Source organism: Schistocerca serialis, chromosome 3 (genome assembly GCF_023864345.2).
Source record: "Schistocerca serialis cubense isolate TAMUIC-IGC-003099 chromosome 3, iqSchSeri2.2, whole genome shotgun sequence".
NCBI classification, from domain to species: domain Eukaryota; kingdom Metazoa; phylum Arthropoda; class Insecta; order Orthoptera; family Acrididae; genus Schistocerca; species Schistocerca serialis.
The window spans coordinates 393,326,248-393,347,358 of NC_064640.1; the positions used below are offsets into that span (position 1 = coordinate 393,326,248).

A 21,111-nucleotide genomic window follows, 5' to 3' on the forward strand; every position below is an offset into this window, starting at 1 on the left:
CAACATGTACAATGAGCACACACAATTTGATAAAAAATGGGGATGTTCGGGTTTAAAATTTTACTTTTTTGTGTTGATTTGACATGGAATTGACATTAACGTGTATGAGGAATGAATCAATGTGTTTAGAGTCTGAAGAACATTGCAAGAGATAGTGCTTGGTAGCAGCAGTACCATGGGCATCAGGGATGTTGGTGTATAGGGAAGTTGCATCAACAGTGACGAGTAGGGGTCCAGGAGGTAAAGGGGTGGGGGATTGCGGAGAGTTGATGAAGGAAGTGGTTGGTATCTTGGATGTGGGAGGCTAGATTTTGGGCAATTGGCTGGAGGGGAGGTGTTGATCAATGAGGGCCTAAATTCTTCCAGTGTGGACATAATAATCTGCTACAATGGAGTGTTTTAAGCAGGAATTGGAGGTCATGTGGAATCACTCTGGGTGAGTTTATAGGTGGAAGAGTCACATGTAATAAAGTACAAAACTACAACTTACTGCCAGTTGTGGGAAATTTTAATGCACAGCTTGGGCAAAATAAATACAGAAACTATCAGGGAGATGCATATTACATGAAGAAGTAATGAGAATGGGGTATATTGTGTCAGTTTGCTGCTAGAAATAATTTACTCATTAAGAGTATGAGTTTCCACATAAAAGAATATATCTTGGGGCAAGTGTAAATGGAGTAGTTAACCAAATGGACCATGTATCAGTAATGGAATGATATGATCAGGAACTGCAGGGGTCCAAACCATGATTCAGACTGCTATGCTGTAAAAGGTGTAGCAAGAGAGAAGTTAGCAGTAATACATAAAAATGAGGAAAAAATCAAATTGGAATGTAGCAAAACTGAATGATCCTGAAATTGTAAAAGCATACCAAATAAAAGTTAATGATGTCCTGACAGCCAGCAAGGAAACAGTGGGAAATCAAGACAGGTGGAATAGGATCCAGAAAGTAGTGAGTCAGAAGACGAAGCAGTTGGGATAAGAAGAATGGAAAGAAATGAATGGTTTGATGATGAATGTAGACTAGCAATAGAACATAAAAATGCAGCAAGACTGAGAATGATACAGAGAGGGACAAGAAGAAATGTGGAGGTGTGTAAAGAATTAAGGTCTAATGCTTATAGGATATCTAAGAAAGAGAAAAAGGAATGTCTGAAAGCAAAATTTCAAGAGATTGAGGAACTAAAGGAAAAGAATGAGATGAGAAAATTTTATCATGCAATAGGAAAGATAAGAAAAAAAATTCAGCACACGCAAAATGCATGTAAAAATAGAAGTGATGATATAATCAGAGAGGAACAAAAAATATTGCAGAGATGGGGAGAATACTTAAAAGATATGCTCAGTACCAACTTAGATCAGGTATTAAGAGATCCACAAGAATAGGAGGAGAGTATAGAGGCAAGAGAGGATGAAAGGGAAGAAACAAAAATATCAACACTGAAGGAGGTGGAATTGGTGATATACAAATTGAAAAATAACTGAGCACCTGGTGAAGGTTGAATTGTTCCAGAACTTATAAAATTAAGTGTTCATCCTTTACTACATGAAATACATGTATTAATAAATAACATATGTGAAAATGAAAACATGCCTCAGGAGCCCTGCATACTGTGATACAAAAAATAGACAAGAGGAATTACAGTGATGAAATCCAGTCAGATATGTGCATATGCAGATGATATTGCAATTGTTTCAAGAAATGTAAACACCCTTAAAGAATTGTACAAAATAATGGAAGCAGAAGGAGCAAAAATTAGTGTTAACAGTAAATGAAAACAAGACCAAATACATGGTAATATCCAATTCTAAGGCAAGAACATCATATGACCTGAAGGCGTATAGTAAAAATTTTAAAGCTGTCAACTGCTTCCTTTGTTTAGGTGTACTCTTAACCAGTGATAGTAATATGAGACAGTACATTAGAGAAAGGATACAAGCAGGAGACAGTGCCTATTATGCAAATTACAGGTATTCAATAATTCTCTAGTTACAAGATCAACCAAATTAAACAGTATACTGTTTCCTTGTGCAACCAGTGATTACATACGGGTCAGAAACTTGGACAATGACAGTAGGAGATATGAACAACGTAAAGGCATTTGAAAGGAAAATCCTGTAAAAAATGTATGGCCCCGTGAGAGAGGGAGAAGCTTGGAGAATGGGGTAGAAACATGAAATACAAGGGAAAGATGTAGTGAAATTTGTTAAATCTCAAAGGATGCACTGTTAAGGACACATGGAGAGGATGACAGGAGACAGTTGACAGGATGCCCAAACAAATACTGAAAGGCAGATTGTATTCCACCAAAAGGAAGGACTGATCAAGAACTAGTTCGCTGGACAATATGTTGGCTGACCTTTCCAAGATGGAAATGTGAGAATGGAAGAGAACAGCAGAGAACATAGATGTTTATAGGAAGATTGTTGAGGAGACTAAGGCACAACTAGGGCTGTAGTGCTGGAGGAGGAGGAGGAGGAGGAGAAGAAGAAGAAATCACACAATTAGTAGAGGCCTTCCACCAGGTAGTCTCTGTGATTCATAATGACAGTGGTGGAATATTTGTCTGCAGGTGGGATGATTGGGTATGGATCTGTTTGGATGTACTTTCTTCTGCTGAAAGGAAGGGACTTAGAGAAGGCTGGTGAGGCCAGATTGGAGGTAAGGAATTCCTGGAATGTGACAAAGTGGGTTGTTAGGTGAGGGGGGTAACAATCACAGTTGGATGGTAGTGTGAAGTAGGAGAGACAGGGTTCAACATTGGGAGTAGGTTGGCTGCAGATGGAGGGATTGTTAACAAAGAAGTATTTCCATAGCAGGGATTGAAAGAAGGAGAATAGGTCTTTGACATGTCCAACAACATGTCCAACATGGTTACATTTGAGTGTAGGGCTGAAGGTGAGGCCTTTGGATAGGACTGAAACTTATGTAGGAATGAGGATTTTCATGGAAAGGTTAACAACAGTGTTCCGGAATTATTTTAGCTCTGGATTTAGTTGAGTCTTGTCAGGGAGTTTTGGAGGATGTGACAAGTTGAAATATCAGCTTGGCAGAGTCTGGGTGCTATGAGGGGTTGATGAGGAGGAACAAGGAGGATAGGATAGGGATTGGAGAGTGGTGCCCGAATGTGGCAGTATGATGTCAGGAGGTTGGATAACTTGTGGAGATAGTATCTGGAACACTCTTCCAGGTACTGGAGAGCAAAGTATTCAGTTTCAGAGATGTGGTGTATGTAGTAGGGATTGCACAGTAGCTGTATCTTGTGAAGAGAGCTGAGGTGGTTCTGGGACGCCTATGCCATGGAGATGCATTTTTGCAGTACCAGGTTTGTGAGGGACAGGGACTGACAGAATCTGAAATGGTGAAGCCATTGTGAAAGGAGGGGTTGGATCCAGAGAAAAGAATTCTTATGGTTAGGCCATTTGAGGGGGATTCCATGGTTTTAGCAGACTTTAAGGAACAGTATGTTGGACTTGGTTTTAACCAGGGAAAGGGGTACTTTTCTGAACTGGTGCAGAAAAGGGGAGCAGGGGTCCGTTGTGGCAGGGATGTGTTGAAGAAATGGGAAATGATGTAGGAAATGGACAAATGCGGATATTAGGTGGTTGTGAGGGGAGCTGGATAACAGAAAGATGTTTAAAAAAATGTGTACAGACACACAAAAATATACACAAATACATAAAATAATTCAAAGATACATTATAATATACACAAACACAAAAAAGTACACACAAATGTGTGAGAATATGTAAAAATATGCACAAACAAATACATAAAAAGATGTGTGTTTTTTTTTTTTTTTTTTCTCAAGAAGGTTTGATTGAAAGCTGATTGTGTAACTTGACTCATCTTTACAGTGAGTAGCAATCTATCCTTTTCATAAATTGTTGATATCCCAACCTGGACTTCAACTGTTTTATTTGTGTATCGAGTGTCATATAATCATAGTGGTGGAACAAATGGATTAACTCTGTGAAAAACAGAAACAAGCAAAACCTCCATAACTTATTGTTGCATCTGATTATTTCATTGCCATATCAACAGTGGTTTTAGTGGAATAGAAAACATTTTTGGTAGCAATACATTGAAACAGCACTAGACCAATTCTTTGCCTGAAAGTCCTGAAGACATTCAGATGTAAAATACTTATACAAACAGGGTGGGCAGTGCAGGAGACTGTAGGGGGCAACTAAAATACTGATAAAGAAAAATATTACCCGAAAACAGTTCTTATGATTATTGATAGTTGTACAGTATAAACTGCATGTGTCTGTGCAATATGTAGCTCATTCATTAATCGTGGCAAACACTTGTTAGAGCAGATTGACATGGCATATGAGATGTAGAACAGTAATCTAGAAGCTAATGATTTCTTCTTTTTTTTTACAGAAAGATTATATGTTAAGTGACTCATTTTTCCTTTTTCTTTTAGTTTTTACCAAAGACTAATGACAGAGTGCTTGTCACTGGTGCGGGTGACTGTTTGATTAGAGTGCATGACATAACATCAAATGAGACAACACATTCTTGTAGTTGTCATACTGCAAGAGTGAAAAGAATAGCCACTGCACCATCCGTGCCCTATATGTTCTGGAGTGCTTCAGAAGATGGAACTGTGATGTAAGACTAAAACTCATACAAGTAGGCAATATTTGTGAGATGTGCTGTTTATATCCTACACTTTTCCTATTTTTTCTTTATTTAGCTTAGAAAAAACTTCGAACAAAAAAATTACAGCAGCTGTGTACACTAAAGTTAAACTTATACTTTGCTCTTATACAGTTGATGCTTTTCTTAGTTTGGTTTGATGGTCTCTAAAGCTGAAACATGTTAAATGAAATAATGTAATAAAAAATAAAAAATAAAACATTAAATGATTTAAACAGCATTTACCATAAATATTTCCACAATATCTTTAACAGCTAAGTTGCCAGACTGTTGTGTGTTGGTGGTATATGCATTGCTTGTTGGAGGAAATTTAATGGATCCACTTTTTATGAGCCATTTTTTTGCCCATTTAGTTTGCTATTATTAGGAAGGATTCCCTGAATTTGTGATATGATGGTTTGAATTTAACATCTGTTTTCCTGTTTGTGTCATCTGGGAGTTCAATGTCATTTACCTTACAGAGTTTAGTAATTTCCTGCTTAATATTGCTGCAGATTGTGTTTGTTGTGTTCATGGAATCTTTTATATTTTTCAAACACAGTGAAAAATTCTGCAGTATTGCTTGTAGTGCACCTCTATGTCTTCGTTACAACCAGTTGTCTGTGTAATGTGAACGCCCTCTTCTTAGCACAACATGCTTTGGTGCCAGGTGTTAGCCACCCTTTCTCTTGTCTTCCATGTATCTCTGATCTGTTGTAAAGGAAAACTGGGTTCATAGTGCTGAAGGAATATTTTTACAAAATAATTATATTTCTCATCCACACTGTGTCTTTGATCAGCTTCTTCCCATTGTTTGTCATGTGGATATTTTGTCAATTATTTTGTCATCAACTGCTTATTAGTGTGCTGTATGTATTTGAAAGTTGTGTCTTGAATCTGGTTTATTTTTAATTTTGAGAAGAATCTTCTCACTTTATTGTTTACAGTAGCTGACTGTTCTGTTCACAGCTATACAAAATCCACTTACTTCATTAATGGCTCTTCTTGAAGTTGATGTTTGGATGCCAGAGTCACTGTGTGATTCATTTTAGCTCTTTTTAACCCTTTCCGACATAAATTTCAGCCTTGAAAAATTGGCACCCTATGTAATGGAAAGCAGAATACTGGTCTTAGACCAAGAGGGCATATGAATAGAGAAAAACTAGATGAATTTGCTAAATGAATTGGCAAATGCTGATTAGATGTCCTCATGACAAGATATTAATAGTATATGTAGCAAAATATGCTGTCCAATTTTGTGTTAGATTGCTGAGAGTGATGGATGGTGGAGTAGAAATTAAATGCTCTTGTAATGTTTCGAATCCCCCTTTTCATTGCTGAAAACATTTCTATTTTGAGCAAAATTAAACAATCGGTTATCCAACAAAGGAAAACCACGTAGTGTGTGGGTTAAGGGTGGTGCAGTCTCCAACAATCTTGATGTTGGCAGGAAATTAACCATAGAGCTTTAGATTGTAGGCTTTTGCTAAGAAGGTAAGCACCATACCATTTTATGATTTATGTGCATTTCATTTATATTTCTTGCAGATTAATGCCTCTGTTACTGATCTGAGATATGATAATTTGTATTAAAGCTATGGTATGTACTTGTATATGTGCTTTCCATTAAGACATCAGATAAAACAACAGCCCTAATTTCTTGACATATCAAGGACATAGACTTTTGCTTTCCTGTCATATGTTTACTAGCTTTTTTCCAGGGGTGGCTGCTTATGAAACCAACATTTGTTTTGTGGCTTGGGTTTAGATGCAATGGGAGCAATTGATATCCATGTATGCCAAGTGTGAACAGTGAAAAATTTTGAATTATAGTCCATTATCAGTAATGTAGCTGACAGTGATTTAACTTTAATATTGGTCTCTAATTCAAAGACTTGCAAATTTTTCTGTTATTAAAGTAGTTTAGTTCTTGAAATTAAGTCAGTTCAGTGGGTACTCATTTTATTTCAGTCATTGTGTTTGAACGTCACTGTTTATAATCTCTCCATACTTACATCGTTGCTGATGAACAACAGTAAGGTTCACTCTTGCATAACTCACCACAATATTTCTTCAATTTTTGGTAATCACTTTATTTCCTTATCTTTCAGAAATGTGGATTCTTGAATATATAAATTCAACTTTATGATCCCAACAATTCATTCGGCTTTCACTGTTTCACAACACAAAGCAAATTCTGTTTCTCAATAATTCCTGTTATTTAAAATAAGTCTAGATCGCAATTATATTTATTTATTATGAGCAGTTTCAACTTAAACTAAAGTCATCTTCAGAATGTGAGCCCCCTGTGGCTGGTGCTGGTGGCTCCTGGGCTGTTCTTTCCTTTAGACGTATTTTACAGATTGACTTCCTCCAGTTAACATTATTTGTAACCTATATAAACTCTACTACCATGGCCATATTAAAGGCAGGCATCAGAACCAGAATTTCATTAGCTCATAACATACATGTCAAAGTACAGGAGACTCGTCAAGCATATAACTATAATAGGTTTTACATGAAAAACAACATATATATTATCCTTCTCAAATGGTCAGGTCATGATTAAAAGAGTCATCAGTAAAGTAATAGCATTTTTGTACCAGAGTGTTATAGAATTTTCTTTTTATGAAATCAGATTCAATCTTTTGAATATTTGGCTTTTTTAACTTACTCTACAGGGTTATTACAAATGATTGAAGCGATTTCACAGCCCCACAATAACTTTATTATTTGAGATATTTTCACAATGCTTTGCACACACATACAAAAACTCAAAAAGTTTTTTTAGGTATTCACAAATGTTCGATATGTGCCCCTTTAGTGATTCGACAGACATCAAGCCGATAATCAAGTTACTCCCACACTCGGCGCAGCATGTCCCCATCAATGAGTTCGAAAGCATCGTTGATGCGAGCTCGCAGTTCTGGCACGTTTCTTGGTAGAAGAGGTTTAAACACTGAATCTTTCACATAACCCCACAGAAAGAAATCGCATGGGGTTAAGTCGGGAGATCATGGAGGCAATGACATGAATTGCTGATCATGATCTCCACCACGACCGATCCATCGGTTTTCCAATCTCCTGTTTAAGAAATGCCGAACATCATGATGGAAGTGCGGTGGAGCACCATCCTGTTGAAAGATGAAGTCGGCGCTGTCGGTCTCCAGTTGTGGCATGAGCCAATTTTCCAGCATGTCCAGATACACGTGTCCTGTAACGTTTTTTTTCGCAGAAGAAAAAGGGGCCGTAAACTTTAAACCGTGAGATTGCACAAAACACATTAACTTTTGGTGAATTGTGAATTTGCTACACGAATGCGTGAGGATTCTCTACCGCCCAGATTCGCACATTGTGTCTGTTCACTTCACCATTAAGAAAAAATGTTGCTTCATCACTGAAAACAAGTTTCGCACTGACCGCATCCTCTTCCATGAGCTGTTGCAACCGTGCCGAAAATTCAAAGCGTTTGACTTTGTCATCGGGAGTCAGGGCTTGTAGCAATTGTAAATGGTAAGGCTTCTGCTTTAGACTTTTCCGTAAAATTTTCCAAACCGTCGGCTGTGGTACGTTTAGCTCCCTGCTTGGTTTATTCGTCGACTTCGGCAGGCTACGTGTGAAACTTGCCCGCACGCGTTCAACCGTTTCTTCGCTCACTGCAAGCCGACCCATTGATTTCCTCTTACAGAGGCATCCAGAAGCTTTAAACTGCGCATACCATCGCCGAATGGAGTTAGCAGTTGGTAGATCTTTGTTGAACTTCGTCCTGAAGTGTCATTGCACTGTTATTGACTGACTGATGTGAGCGCATTTCAAGCACGACATACGCTTTCTCGGTTCCTGTCGCCATTTTGTCTCACTGCGCTCTCGAGTGCCCTGGCAGCAGAAACCTGAAGTGCGGCTTCAGCCGAACAAAACTTTATGAGTTTTTCTACGTATCTGTAGTGTGTCGTGACCATATGTCAATGAATGGAGCTACAGTGAATTTATGAAATCGCTTCAATCATTTGTAATAGCCCTGTATATTTTCGTCCCCATATATTGTGGAGTCTGCGCAAAAAGATTGAGTCTATGTGTAGGAAGCATGAATCTTTCTTTGTTTCTAGTTTAATATCCCTGTCAGAAGATATTTGAAGCAAACAAATTCGGATTATTATTTGTGAAAAGAATTATTTCATATAAATACAGTGAGGGAACACTTAATAGTGGCAGACAAGATTCTCTTGACTTTGCGCTACACTTGTTCCTTATAATCTTTTTCTGTAAAGTTAATATTTGTGTAAAATTGCTGGTGTTTCCCCAAAAGACCATGCCGTATCTCACTATTTCCTCGAAGTAGCAATGGTACACTATCTTTTTAGTGTCTATTACAGTGACACTGGCTATGATTAACATAGCAAATGCCAGTCTGTTCAGTTTGTTTTTTAAATAGTCTGTATGTCAAGACCATGACAGATTTCTGTCCAACTGCATTCCTAAGAATTTAACACATTCTGCCTCGTTTAGTTCCAGACTTCCTTGCATAATTTGAATATCATTTATTTTTTACTGTTTTGTCTTACACTGCATAAGCCGTGTTTTTTAAATATTTAGTTCTAGGCTATTTAGATGGAACACCACATCTAGATTTTCTAGAGTTTTTATGACATTTCTGAGAATTCCTTCTGCATTTTCATATTCTATCAGTACTGATGTGTCATCAGTGAATAAAAATGAATGATGATTTATGTTTATGGGTAAGTCATTTATGTAAAAAGAAAAAACAGTATAGTGCCCAGAATTGAACCTTGTGGTGCCTACTGTGAGATAGTTCTCCATTTTGATGAATATTTTCCTTTGTGTGATGTAGTGACTACCCTTTGCTCTCTCTTTGTCAAATATCACTTACACCACTCTAAGGCACTGCTGTAATTCGATATTTTTGCATTTTAGGTAATAATAGTGAGTGGCTCACATAGTTGAACGCTTTGGATAAGTCACAGAAGATTCCTGCAGCTTTTTGTGATTTATCTAAGGTGGAACTAACTTTATTCATGAATTTGTTAATTGCATAAATTGTATTTTTACTTTTTTGGAAGTCATATTGATTTTTTGAGATTGTGTTAAACCTGTGACAAATATTGTGAATCTGGATTGCAACAATCATTTTAGATATTTTACAAAACAGAGGAAGAAGGGAAATTGGACGGCATTTTCCCATATAAAGAGAGCCTTTTTTAAATAATAATTTCACTTCCACTTAGTTTAGAATGTCTGGAAAGTAACCTCCTTCAAGTGGCTTATTAATTATTTCAGACAGTGAGTGTGCTATTATATTTGAGACTGGTTTGATGACTTTCACAAGTATTTCAGGCCATCCCACAGAATTTTTATTTTTTAGGTTGAGTATAGCTTTTTCTACATGTTTTACTGTTACTTTGTCACATTTAATTAGACTCTGATCGCTCAGACTTGATGCAAATAAATTTATGCTATCTTGATCGGAATCTGCATCTGCATCTACATTGACATCACATTTTGCTACCATTATAAAAAAAAAAAAAATGTTAGCCTGTTATGAAAAAATTGTTAAAATTTTCTGATGTTTGAGCAGGATTTACAATTATTTTGTCTTGTATGTTTATTTAATAAATTTCCTGGTGGCTAGGATTGATTCCAGGTTCAGACTTGAAAACTGCCCAAACAACCTTGGATTTATTTCTGTGCTTGTTGATAATTTAATATTTACCATTTTCTTTGCTGCTTGTACAGCCTTCCTAAATATTTTTTATATGATTTAACATAGTTAATGAACTCAAGACCGTTATTGGATTTCAGTTCAGTATGTAGCTGTCTCTTTCTATTGTTGTTGTTGTTGTTGTTGTTGTTGTCGTCGTCGTCTTCAGTCCAGGGACTGGTTTGATGCAGCTCTCCATGCTACTCTATCCTGTGCAAGCTTCATCTCATCTCCCAGTACCTACTGCAACCTTCGTCCTGAATCTGTTTAGTGTATTCACCTCTTGGTCTCCCTCTATGATTTTTACCCTCCACGCTGCCCTCCAATACTAAATTGGTGATCCCTTGATGCCTCAGAATATGCCCTACCAACCGATCCCTTCTTCTAGTCAAGTTGTGCCACAAATTTCTCTTATCTCCAATTCTAGTCAATACCCCCTCATTAGTTACGTGATCTACCCATCTAATCTTCAGCATTCTTCTGTAGCACCATATTTCGAAAGCTTCTATTCTCTTCTTGTCTAAACTATTTATTGTCCACGTTTCACTTCCATACATGGCTACACTCCATACGAAATCTGTACTCAATGTTAACAAATTTCTATTCTTCAGAAACGCTTTCCTTGCCATTGCCAGTCTACATTTTATATCTTCTCTGCTTCGACCATCATCAGTTATTTTGCTCCCCAAATAGCAAAACTCGTTTACTACTTTAAGCATCTCATTTCCTAATCTAATTCCCTCAGCATCATCTGATTTAATTCCACTGCATTCCATTATCCTCGTTTTGCTTTTGTTGATGTTCATCTTGTATCCTCCTATCAAGACACTGTCCATTCCGTTCTGCTGCTCTTCCAGGTCCTTTGCTGTCTCTGCCAGAATTACAATGTCATCAGCGAACCTCAAAAGTTTTCATTTCTTCTCCATGGATTTTAATTCCTACTCCGAATTTTTCTTTTGTTTCCTTTACTGCTTGCTCAATATACAGATTGAATAACATTGGGGCAGGCTACAACCCTGTCTCACTCCCTTACCAACCACCGCTTCCCTTTCATGCCTCTCAACTCTTATAACTGCCGTCTGGTTTCTGTACATATTGTAAATAGCCTTTCGCTCCCTGTATTTTACCCCTGCCAACTTCAGAATTTGAAAGAGATTATTCCAGTCAACATTGTCAAAAGCTTTCTCTAAGTCTACAAATGCTAGAAACGTAGGTTTGCCTTTCCTTAATCTATTTTCTAAGGTAAGTCGTAGGGTCGGTATTGCCCCACGTGTTCCAACATTTCTACAGAATCCAAACTGATCTTCCCTGATGTTGGCTTCTACCAGTTTTTCCATTCGTCTGTAAAGAATTTGTGTCAATATTTTGCAGCCATGGCTTATTAAACTGATAGTTCGGAAATTTTCACATCTGTCAACACCTGGCTTCTTTGCTATTGGAATTATTATATTCTTCTTGAAGTCTGAAGGTATTTCGTCTCTCTTATACATTTTGCTCACCAGATGGTAGAGTTTTGTCAGAAGTGGCTCTCCCAATGCCGTCATTAGTTCTAATGGAATGTGGTCTATTTCCGGGGCCTTGTTTCGACTCAGGTATTTAAGTGCTCTGTCAAACTCTTCATGCAGTATCATATCTCCCATTTCATCTTCATCTACATTCTCTTCCATTTCCATAATATTGTCCTCAAGAACATCGTCCTTGTATAGACGCTTCATATACTCCTTCCACCTTTCTGCTTTCCCTTCTTTGCTTAGAACTGGGTTTCCAGCAGAGCTCTTGATATTCATGCAAGTGGTTCTCTTTTCTCCAAAGGTCTCTTTAATTTTCCTGTAGGCGGTATCAATCTTACCCATAGTGATATGCGCCTCTACATCCTTACATTTGTCCTCTAGCCATCCCTGCTTAATCATTTTGCACTTCCTGTCAATCTCATTTTTGAGACGTTTGTATCCCTTTTTGCCTGCCTCATTTACTGCATTTTTGTATTTTCTCCTTTCATCAATTAAATTCAATATCTCTTCTGTTACCCAAAGATTTCTATTAGCCCTCGTCTTTTTACCTACTTGATCCTCTGGTACCTTCACTATTTCATCTCTCAAAGCTACCCATTCTCCTTCTGCTTTATTTCTTTCCCCCATTCTTGTCAATCATTCCCTAATGCTCTCCCTGAAGCTCTCTACAACCTCTGGGACTTTCAGTTTATCCAGGTCCCATCTCCTCAAATTCCCATCTTTTTGCAGTTTCTTCAGTTTTAATTTACAGTTCATAAACAATAGATTGTGGTCAGAGTCCACATCTGCCCCTGGAAATGTCTTACAATTTAAAACCTGGTTCCTGAATCTATGTCTTACCATTATATAATCTATCTGAGACCTTCCAGTATCTCCAAGCTTCTTCCATGTATACAACCTTCTTTCATGATTCTTGAACTTAGTGTTAGCTATGATTAAGTTATGCTCTGTGCAAAATTCTACCAGGCGGCTTCCTCTTTCATTCCTTACTCCCATTCCATATTCACCTACAACTTTTCCTTCTCTTCCTTTTCCTACTATTGAGTTCCAGTCATCCATGACTAGTAAATTTTAGTCTCCCTTCAGTATCTGAATAATTTCTTTTATCTTATCACACATTTAATCAATCTCTTTGTCATCTGCAGAGCTAGTTGGCATATAAACTTGTACTACTGTGGTAGGCGTGGGCTTTGTGTCTATCTTGGCCACACTAATGCGGTCACTATGCTGTTTGTAGTAGTTTACCCGCATTCCTATTTTCCTATTTATTATTAAACCTACTCCTGCATTACCCCTATTTGATTATGTATTTATAACCCTGTATTCACCTGACCAGAAGTCTTGTTCCTCTTGCCACCAAACTTCACTAATTCCCACTATATCTAACTTTAACCTAGCCATTTCCCTTTCTAAATTTTCTAACCTACCTGCCTGATTAAGGGATCTGACATTCCACACTCCGATCCGTAGAACGCCAGTTTTCTTTCTCCTGATAACGTCCTCCTGAGTATTCCCCGCCCGGAGATCCGAATAGGGCACTATTTTACCTCCGGAATATTTTACCCAAGAGGACGCTAGCATCATTTAACTGTACAGTAAAGCTGCATGCCCCCGGGAAAAATTACAGCAGTAGTTTCCCCTTGCTTTCAGCCGTTCGCGGAACGAGCACAGCAAGGCTGTTTTTGTTAGTGTTACAAGGCCAGATCAGTCAATCATCCATACTGTTGCCTCTGCAACTACTGAAAAGGCTTCTGCTCCTCTTCAGGAACCACACGTTTGTCTGGCCTCTCAACAGATACCCCTCCATTGTGGTTGCACCTACGGTACGGCTATCTGTATCGCTGAGGCACACAAGCCTCCCCACCAATGGCAAGGTCCATGGTTCATGGGGGGCCTCTTTCTATTAATAGGTATTATTATGCCATTAGTAATCCACTGTAGTTTAGTACTTGCCTTTCTGTGATAGACTATAGATGGAAAAGTTTCATTGAAAACATCCAAAAAGCTGTTTAAGAACTTATCAAAAATTTTGAACATGGGCTTTCATGTTGTAATGTTACCAATTTATCTCACTCAGTCTACAACAGAACAAGTGCATGTTTTCTTCACTGAACTATCTTTTCATGAAACATCTTTACTTACTTTTAGTAATTCAATAAGCGAAGCAGAGTGATCTGAGATACCTAGGTTTAAAGAGAATTTAACAGTGTCATGAAATGTAGAATTGCTTAAAATGTTCTCCATACACATTGCAGTTCGCTCATTTGCTCTGGTGAAATTTAGTCTAAAGCCATATTTTTGAATTAAGTAAACAAACTTAGTTGACAAGCTTGTTTCACTTGCCGTATCTGTGTTAAAATCAGCAACAGTTACTATTTCCTTCCTCTTTTCTTTTGTGATTTTATGTAGGAGACACTGGACTTTCTGTAAAAGTAATTTAGTCACAACACTACCAGTAATCCTATATGTTGAGGTAATATTATCATCATCACGTTGTGTTCTAGCTCTACACAGCAACTTTCAAATATAAGTTTTTTGTTAAGAAAATTAAAATTTTCTCTTTCTTTACATTCTAAAGAACTGTTAACCAGTATGCATGAGCCAACATGGGTTCTGTTTTTCCTACAAAAACTGTTAGCTACTGTAAAGTTTTTTAATTTGTTTAAAACTATGACTGAGTCTTTCTTAAGCCATTGTTCATGTAGGCAAATGACTTTGATGTTTCTTCCTTCTGAAAGAATAATTTGAAGCTTGTCAATTTTTGTTATTTTATCCTGTGGATACATTGCATTGAGGCCATCCATGTTCCAGTGCATTAAGAATGAATACTTACTTGCATAGATTTAAATACATCTTTCCTTGAACACTGTTCCTCTTTTTTTACTGTGTTTCTTGTTTTTCACCCCCATCACTGGCTATTAGTTTCTGTTGCTTCGTATAATTTTGCACTTATCAATAAAGATTTTGCTGAAAGTTATGGAAGCTAACCTATTTAGATGCAAACCATCCTGTGCTATACAATTTTTGGTGATCAACTTGTTTGAGTCTACAAATATTGCTCCTAGTCCGTTACACTGATTACAGAGGTTGCAGTTTATTCTGTCTATGTATTTGTCACTCACCGTTCATCCATGTAGTAAGCAGCTTATTATGATTCTTGAATGTGAATAAATGCTTTTCACTGGTAGAATCACATTCCGTGTTGCGTTAATGAGGTCCTCTTTGCTGCAACTTTGAAATGAATTTTTCCCAGTATGTACAAACACACTTTTGTAGTATTCACTGTTGATTACGTTTTTTGAGTTTTGCTGTACCTGCAGAATATTCTTGAAATGTTTATTTAACTGATGCATTCTGATTCCTGGGCACACATTGACTTCACAGTTTGGAATCATAACATTTTTGAGCATTGAATCACTGATTATTAGGAAGTCATTTTCCACCCTACGTTTTTCTCCTGTTTGATGCCTGTCTTTCTTCTTGTGCTGTACGATAGTTCATTTATAATGGTTTGTAGTTTCTGTGCAGTTAGAATTATTTATCACTTTTTCAGGAGCATCGGATATATCTTCTATTGCATCATTTTCTGAATAGGAAACATGCCGATTGTCATGGCTTTGTTCACTCAAAGACACACTAATTCCGCACTTCTGTGCACATTTACCACATGCAAGGTTTGCGTTTCCTCCATTTAGGGCAACTATCTCCTCTTTAAGTGCTTCAGTGTCACTATATATTATTATTATTTCATTTTTTGAGTTTATTGTGTTTAACAGTTATGCCCGTTTGTCACCCACACAGTCACGACATGATCAAGGTGAATCGTCATTTATGAACTTAAGGTTCGCTTTGGCACATCTTTCATGCATGCAGAACTTGCATTTGACGCACAGTATCCCTTTTATCACACGTTTCTCTCACTTTTTGTACACTGCTGTACTACATACGTTTTTTTGATCAAAGTGTTACTGTACTGTCCTTTTGGTGCCATCTTGGCACCTTGCTTTCTGAGCTAGGTGTGCTGTGTACTTACATGCCCAATCCGCCAAGTAGTGTTGAGAGTGGCTAAAATTGAATGCCTGCTACTGGGAAACATGAATGTTCAAGAAACCACCTACCAGATTTTTCTGGATAAAATGATTCTCATACGACTTCAAAGTTGCTGTAAACTTGAAGCTCACAGGCCACTTTTTAAGAATTCTCTGTAAAACCATAAAAAATGAATGAAACATTTACATTTACAACTTCTGCTTTAGTCTCCAGGGAGTTAGTTAAGACTCAGTTATCCCCTCACACATTTACACATTCCACTTTTATTTGAAGAACTTTGTTCACTCATCTTAAAAAAGAAATCTCAATTATCATATTACAATGCAAAATTACATTCAGTGATAGTTATCAGACAGATGGCTTGTCAAAAATTGTATTGTTTTCTATAAAGTATGTTTTTTATGATAAAGAATTACAAGAAAAAACATTTACACATAATTATGATGAACACCGAAATGCAATCTGTAAGAGACTTACCATATACCGTAGTGTTTTTGGTAACAATTTACACGACAAAGTGCAGTACTTTGTAAAGCACACCATCTAGTATCATTTTACACAATAATTACACAATAAAACTGATTAGAATAATGATTAAGTGTGACAACCACATTATAGCAGAGATTACAATAAGAAGACGTGAAAAACAATAAAGAAAATAAAAAAAAAACCATAAATCCTGTGTGACAAATCATGCAAATGGTCCATTGTTTACTATTGTTTGAAAGTACATGATTCATCATCAAGTCCATATTAAAAATTGCTATATTATGAAAAGGACAGATTACTACTCAGCATATAGAGATGATGTTGAGTCACAGACAGGCACAACGAAAAGACTGCTATGCATTTGAGCTTTAGGTCAAAAGGTCTTCTTCTGAAGTAGAAAACACGCACACACACATGCACACAAGCACATCTCACACATGTTTGACTACTTGTCTCTGGCTGCTGTGGCAGCAGTCAGGCCACAGTGGTCAGAGACGGTGGTACTTAAATGTATAGCAGTTTTTTGTTGTGCCTGTCTGTGACTCGGCGTATCCTGTTGGTGAATAGCAGTCTCTTATTTTCATAATATTGTTGTTATTTTATCTTGGACTTTTCACTGTTTGGTACTAAAAATTGTTTAGTTTTGTTTTGTTTTCTTTTCTTTGTATTTGTTTATTTAACTTAGTACTTTTTGATTTTGGATATATATGACTCCACTGTTACAAATGAGTGGTGTAATCAATTTTTATGTATAATTACCTGACCCCTACATTTATTTTATTTTCTTTCCTGCTGAGGCAATAGTTTGGGCTGACTAGGTGTGAATGAGAATACTTTTCTGTAGTTGTAGTTGACTTAGCTAGTTCATGATTGCAGAGTGATACTGATGAATGTCTTACCACAAGTTAATGGAATAGTTTAGTAAATATATTTTGCAGAAGCTGATTACATCATGCATCTCTACCAGATGGCTGAACATGGTGTCATATGACAACAGATGCTGATCGTAATTCCCTTCTGCTGTGGTTATCTTTTAGCTTCTGTCCCTATTCCAGATGGCAATTCCTGAATGTTGTTCACTTCAAAATTGTATTATGTAAGGCCAGAATTCACTTACAGTTAAAACTTATAAATACCCAATAATCTGTTTTCCGACCAGATATTTAAGAACTAAATTTTATAACGCTTCCTTTTCTGTAATTGACTATCTTACATTCCATTTGTTAACATGCGAGTCACAAAATCTATGGTGTTACTCTCCACTCCCTTGACTTTCCTCATTATCTGGTACATCTCTGGTAAAATCCTTGTCCAATTTGAGGTGCACAAATCACTTTGGCTCACACAGGTGATCTCTGATCCACCCAAAACCAATATGGCATTCCTCATTCTATTGCCACACATTTTTCTTTTCTATATCTACAGCTACATCTACATGGATACTTTGCAAATCTTACTTAAGTGCCTGGCAGAGGGTTTATTAAACCACCTGCACAATGATTCTCTATTATTCCACTCTAGAACACCTCATGGAAAAAGTGAACACCTATATCTTCAAATGAAACAACAAGTTTACTGTTACCAGATACTGTTTGTTTATCTCCACGACACATTTCTGAGGTTTAAACTTCCATCATTGCCCCACGGGGGTTTGGGGGTTAGAATAGGCTCGAGGTATTCCTTTTTGTATTCTGCCTGGAAGGCGGCGCATGGGAGCAGGGGAGCAGGAAAAATATGTCGGTACTGCACATAAGTAAAAGTGGTTTACTGGAGCCTGAATACATATACAGAGGCATACATAACTTGTACATATGAGCACAGTCTCAAGCTGAAGCTAAGTGTCCTGGCTGTCTGCTCTTGATCAAATGGGTTGCATCTGTAACGGAGCTCGTAGACCTGGACAGCGCCTGCTCTAGGGCGCTGTCGTCGGTGTTGGTGTTGTAGTGCCAACCTACGCTGTGGCTTCGAAGCTATTGATACCACATCCCTCCCCCCTGAAACGACGGACTGTCGTTGAGTATAGCTTCTGATGGTGGGTGGAGAGACCCAGAGGCTGCACAGCTGAGGGGGCGGACAGCGGAACTGCCGGGGCAAGCTGTCCATCCACGATCCCGAATTGCTTGCGAGGGCGTGAGGAAAACGCCCCATGGAAAACCTGCTCAGGCCGCGCGCCACTACTGGGTATGCTCGGATGAGGAGGCGGCACAACGACCTCCATGGGCGGCGGAGGCGGCAGCAGTGTGACATCAGGCACAGTGTCCATCGGTTCTGCCACCACGGAGGAGCATGGTGGCGGCAACCGGAGGTGGGGCCATTACAGTGGCAGCGAGAGGCCCCTGTTCGGTGCAGGTGACCGGACCGGCAGTGGCGATGACGGCAGGCGTGCCCGTGGAGGTGCAAGCGGCGGAGGCACCGTCGGTGGAGACGTGGGCTCAGGTGGCGGAAGCTGCGAAACCTCCAATTCTGCCGGAAAACAACCAGCAGCAGAAAGCCGGGGATGGCACAAATGGATCTGGTTCCGGTGTCGCTTGACAGTGCCGGAGGGACAAGAAATGAGAAATAAGGCACGGCCAAGCTGGCGAAGAATGCGCCCCTGCTCCCAGATAGAATACCAAATCATGTGGCGCCAAGACAGAACGAGGCGAAGCAAAGGGAGTGTGCGGCGGCGGGTGCAATAGCTGCAGGAGCAACCGATGGGTGCGGCCGTGTAACAATTCCGCTGGGGAATGGGTGCCGCGTGGCTGAGAGCGATAGGAAGCAAGGAAAGTCCAGAGAGCACGCTTGCGAGAGTGCGTGGTGCGCAACTTGCTCATCTGTGACTTAAATGTACACACAGTGTTCAGCCTCGCTGTTTGACTGGGGGTGGAACGGGGCTGAGGTCAGATGGCGAATGCCATTAGCAGCACAGAATGCTTCGAACTCAGAGGACACGAAATGGGGGCCATTGAATGTGGGGAAGGGGACTGATGACTCTGTAGTTTGGTCCCTTTCTCTCCAAACCAACCAACCAACCAACCAACCAACCAACTAACTAACTTCCATCATCAGGTGGATTTACATTTGTTAGTATGACGTGTGTGTGTGTGTGTGTGTGTGTGTGTGTGTGTGTGTGTGTGTGTGTGTGTGTGTTTTGGAGGAACTTGTGACACTGTCTACAAAACACTATTTCAGAACATGGGTAACGCATCACATGTAAACTGTCATATTTTGTAAACAAAGCTGGTGTCTGGAAACTACTAGGTGGAAAGAGCATATACATACATCAAAAAAAGTTTTGCATCACCCTGGTTCCCAGAACTCCTGAAGATCGTCATTGACTATGGATATTGTATCACAAACACAGTCCCTTTGACTGTTCAGAGATGTCACTAAACCCGCCCAAAGATGTAAACAACCATGCATTAGCAGCACCTATTAGACGGAGGGGGTCTGACAGCCAATCAGTTCCAGTCATTCCACCAGGTAGGAGGTACACAGCTTGTGTTGTCTGTAGTTCATCCATGCCTAGATGATCAATACTGCGGTTTGATAGTGTCTGCATTGTTACTTTGTGCCAGGAGGGGCTCTTAGCAAGGTAAGTGTCCAGGCATCTCGGAGGGAACCAAAGTGATGTTGTTCGGATATGGAGGAGATACAGAGAGAGACAGGAACTGTCTATGACATACCTCACTCAGGCCTCCCAAGGGCTACTACTGCAGTGGATGATCGCTACCTACAGATTATGGCTCTGAAGAACCTTGACAGCAACGCCACCATGTTGAGGAATGCTTTTCATGCAGCCACAGGACATCGTGTTACGACCCAAACTCTGCGCAACAGGCTGCATGATGCGCAACTTCACTCCCGACATCCATGGCAAGGTCCATCTTTGCAACCACGACACCATGCAGCGCAGTACAGATGGGCCCAACAACATGCCGAATGGACCGCTCAGGATTGGCATCACGTTCTCTTCACCGATGTGTGTCACATGTACCTTCAACCAGACAATTTCGGAGACATCTTTGGAGGCAACCTGGTCAGGCTAAATGCCTTAGATACACTGTCCAGCGAGTGCAGCAAGGTGGAGGTTCCCTGCTGTTTTGGGGTAGCATTATGTGGGGCCAACGTACACCACTGATGATGGTCATAGAAGGCGCTGTAATGGCTGTACGATACGTAAATACCATCCTGAGACCGATAGTGCAACCATATTGGCAGCATATTGGCGAGGCATTCGTCTTCAAGGACGACAATTCGTGCCCCCATCGTGCACATCTTGTGAATGACTTCATTCAGGATAACAACATCGTTCAACTAGTGTGGCCAGCATGTTCTCCAGAAATGAACCCTATCCAACATGTCTGGGGTAGATTGAATAAAACTGCTTATGGACGATCAATAAAAAGGGCGGAAATGCTGTTTATATTGATCTCTATTTCAATTTTCTTTACAGGTTCCAGAACTATCAGAATTGAAGTGATGCAAAACTTTTTTTGATGAGTGTAGCAAAAGAGAAACATTATCACAAAGTAGAAAGAATATACGTCACAACAACATTATTATTTTGGAATAGGTTTTGAAGGATTGTGGAGTTCTCTGTTTTGAGGTGCTTTAATACATGCAGTTTTAGAAGGTTATGTAGAAGGGAAAAGGAAGCGAGGAAGGAAGAGATTCCAGATACTGGATGACATGATAGACAGTACAACATACAG

The 21,111-nt window shown here is 39.0% G+C and overlaps 1 protein-coding gene across 3 annotated transcripts in view; it reads left to right on the forward strand.

Annotated features, from left to right (window-relative positions):
• Positions 1–21,111, forward strand: part of LOC126470246 (WD and tetratricopeptide repeats protein 1-like) — a 198,250-nt gene that overhangs the window by 37,222 nt on the left and 139,917 nt on the right. For all 3 annotated transcript variants that reach the window (XM_050097958.1, XM_050097956.1, XM_050097957.1), the window contains exon 5: positions 4,437–4,624. In XM_050097958.1, coding sequence (XP_049953915.1) covers positions 4,437–4,624 — 188 coding nt within the window. The remainder of the gene's footprint in view (positions 1–4,436; positions 4,625–21,111) is intronic.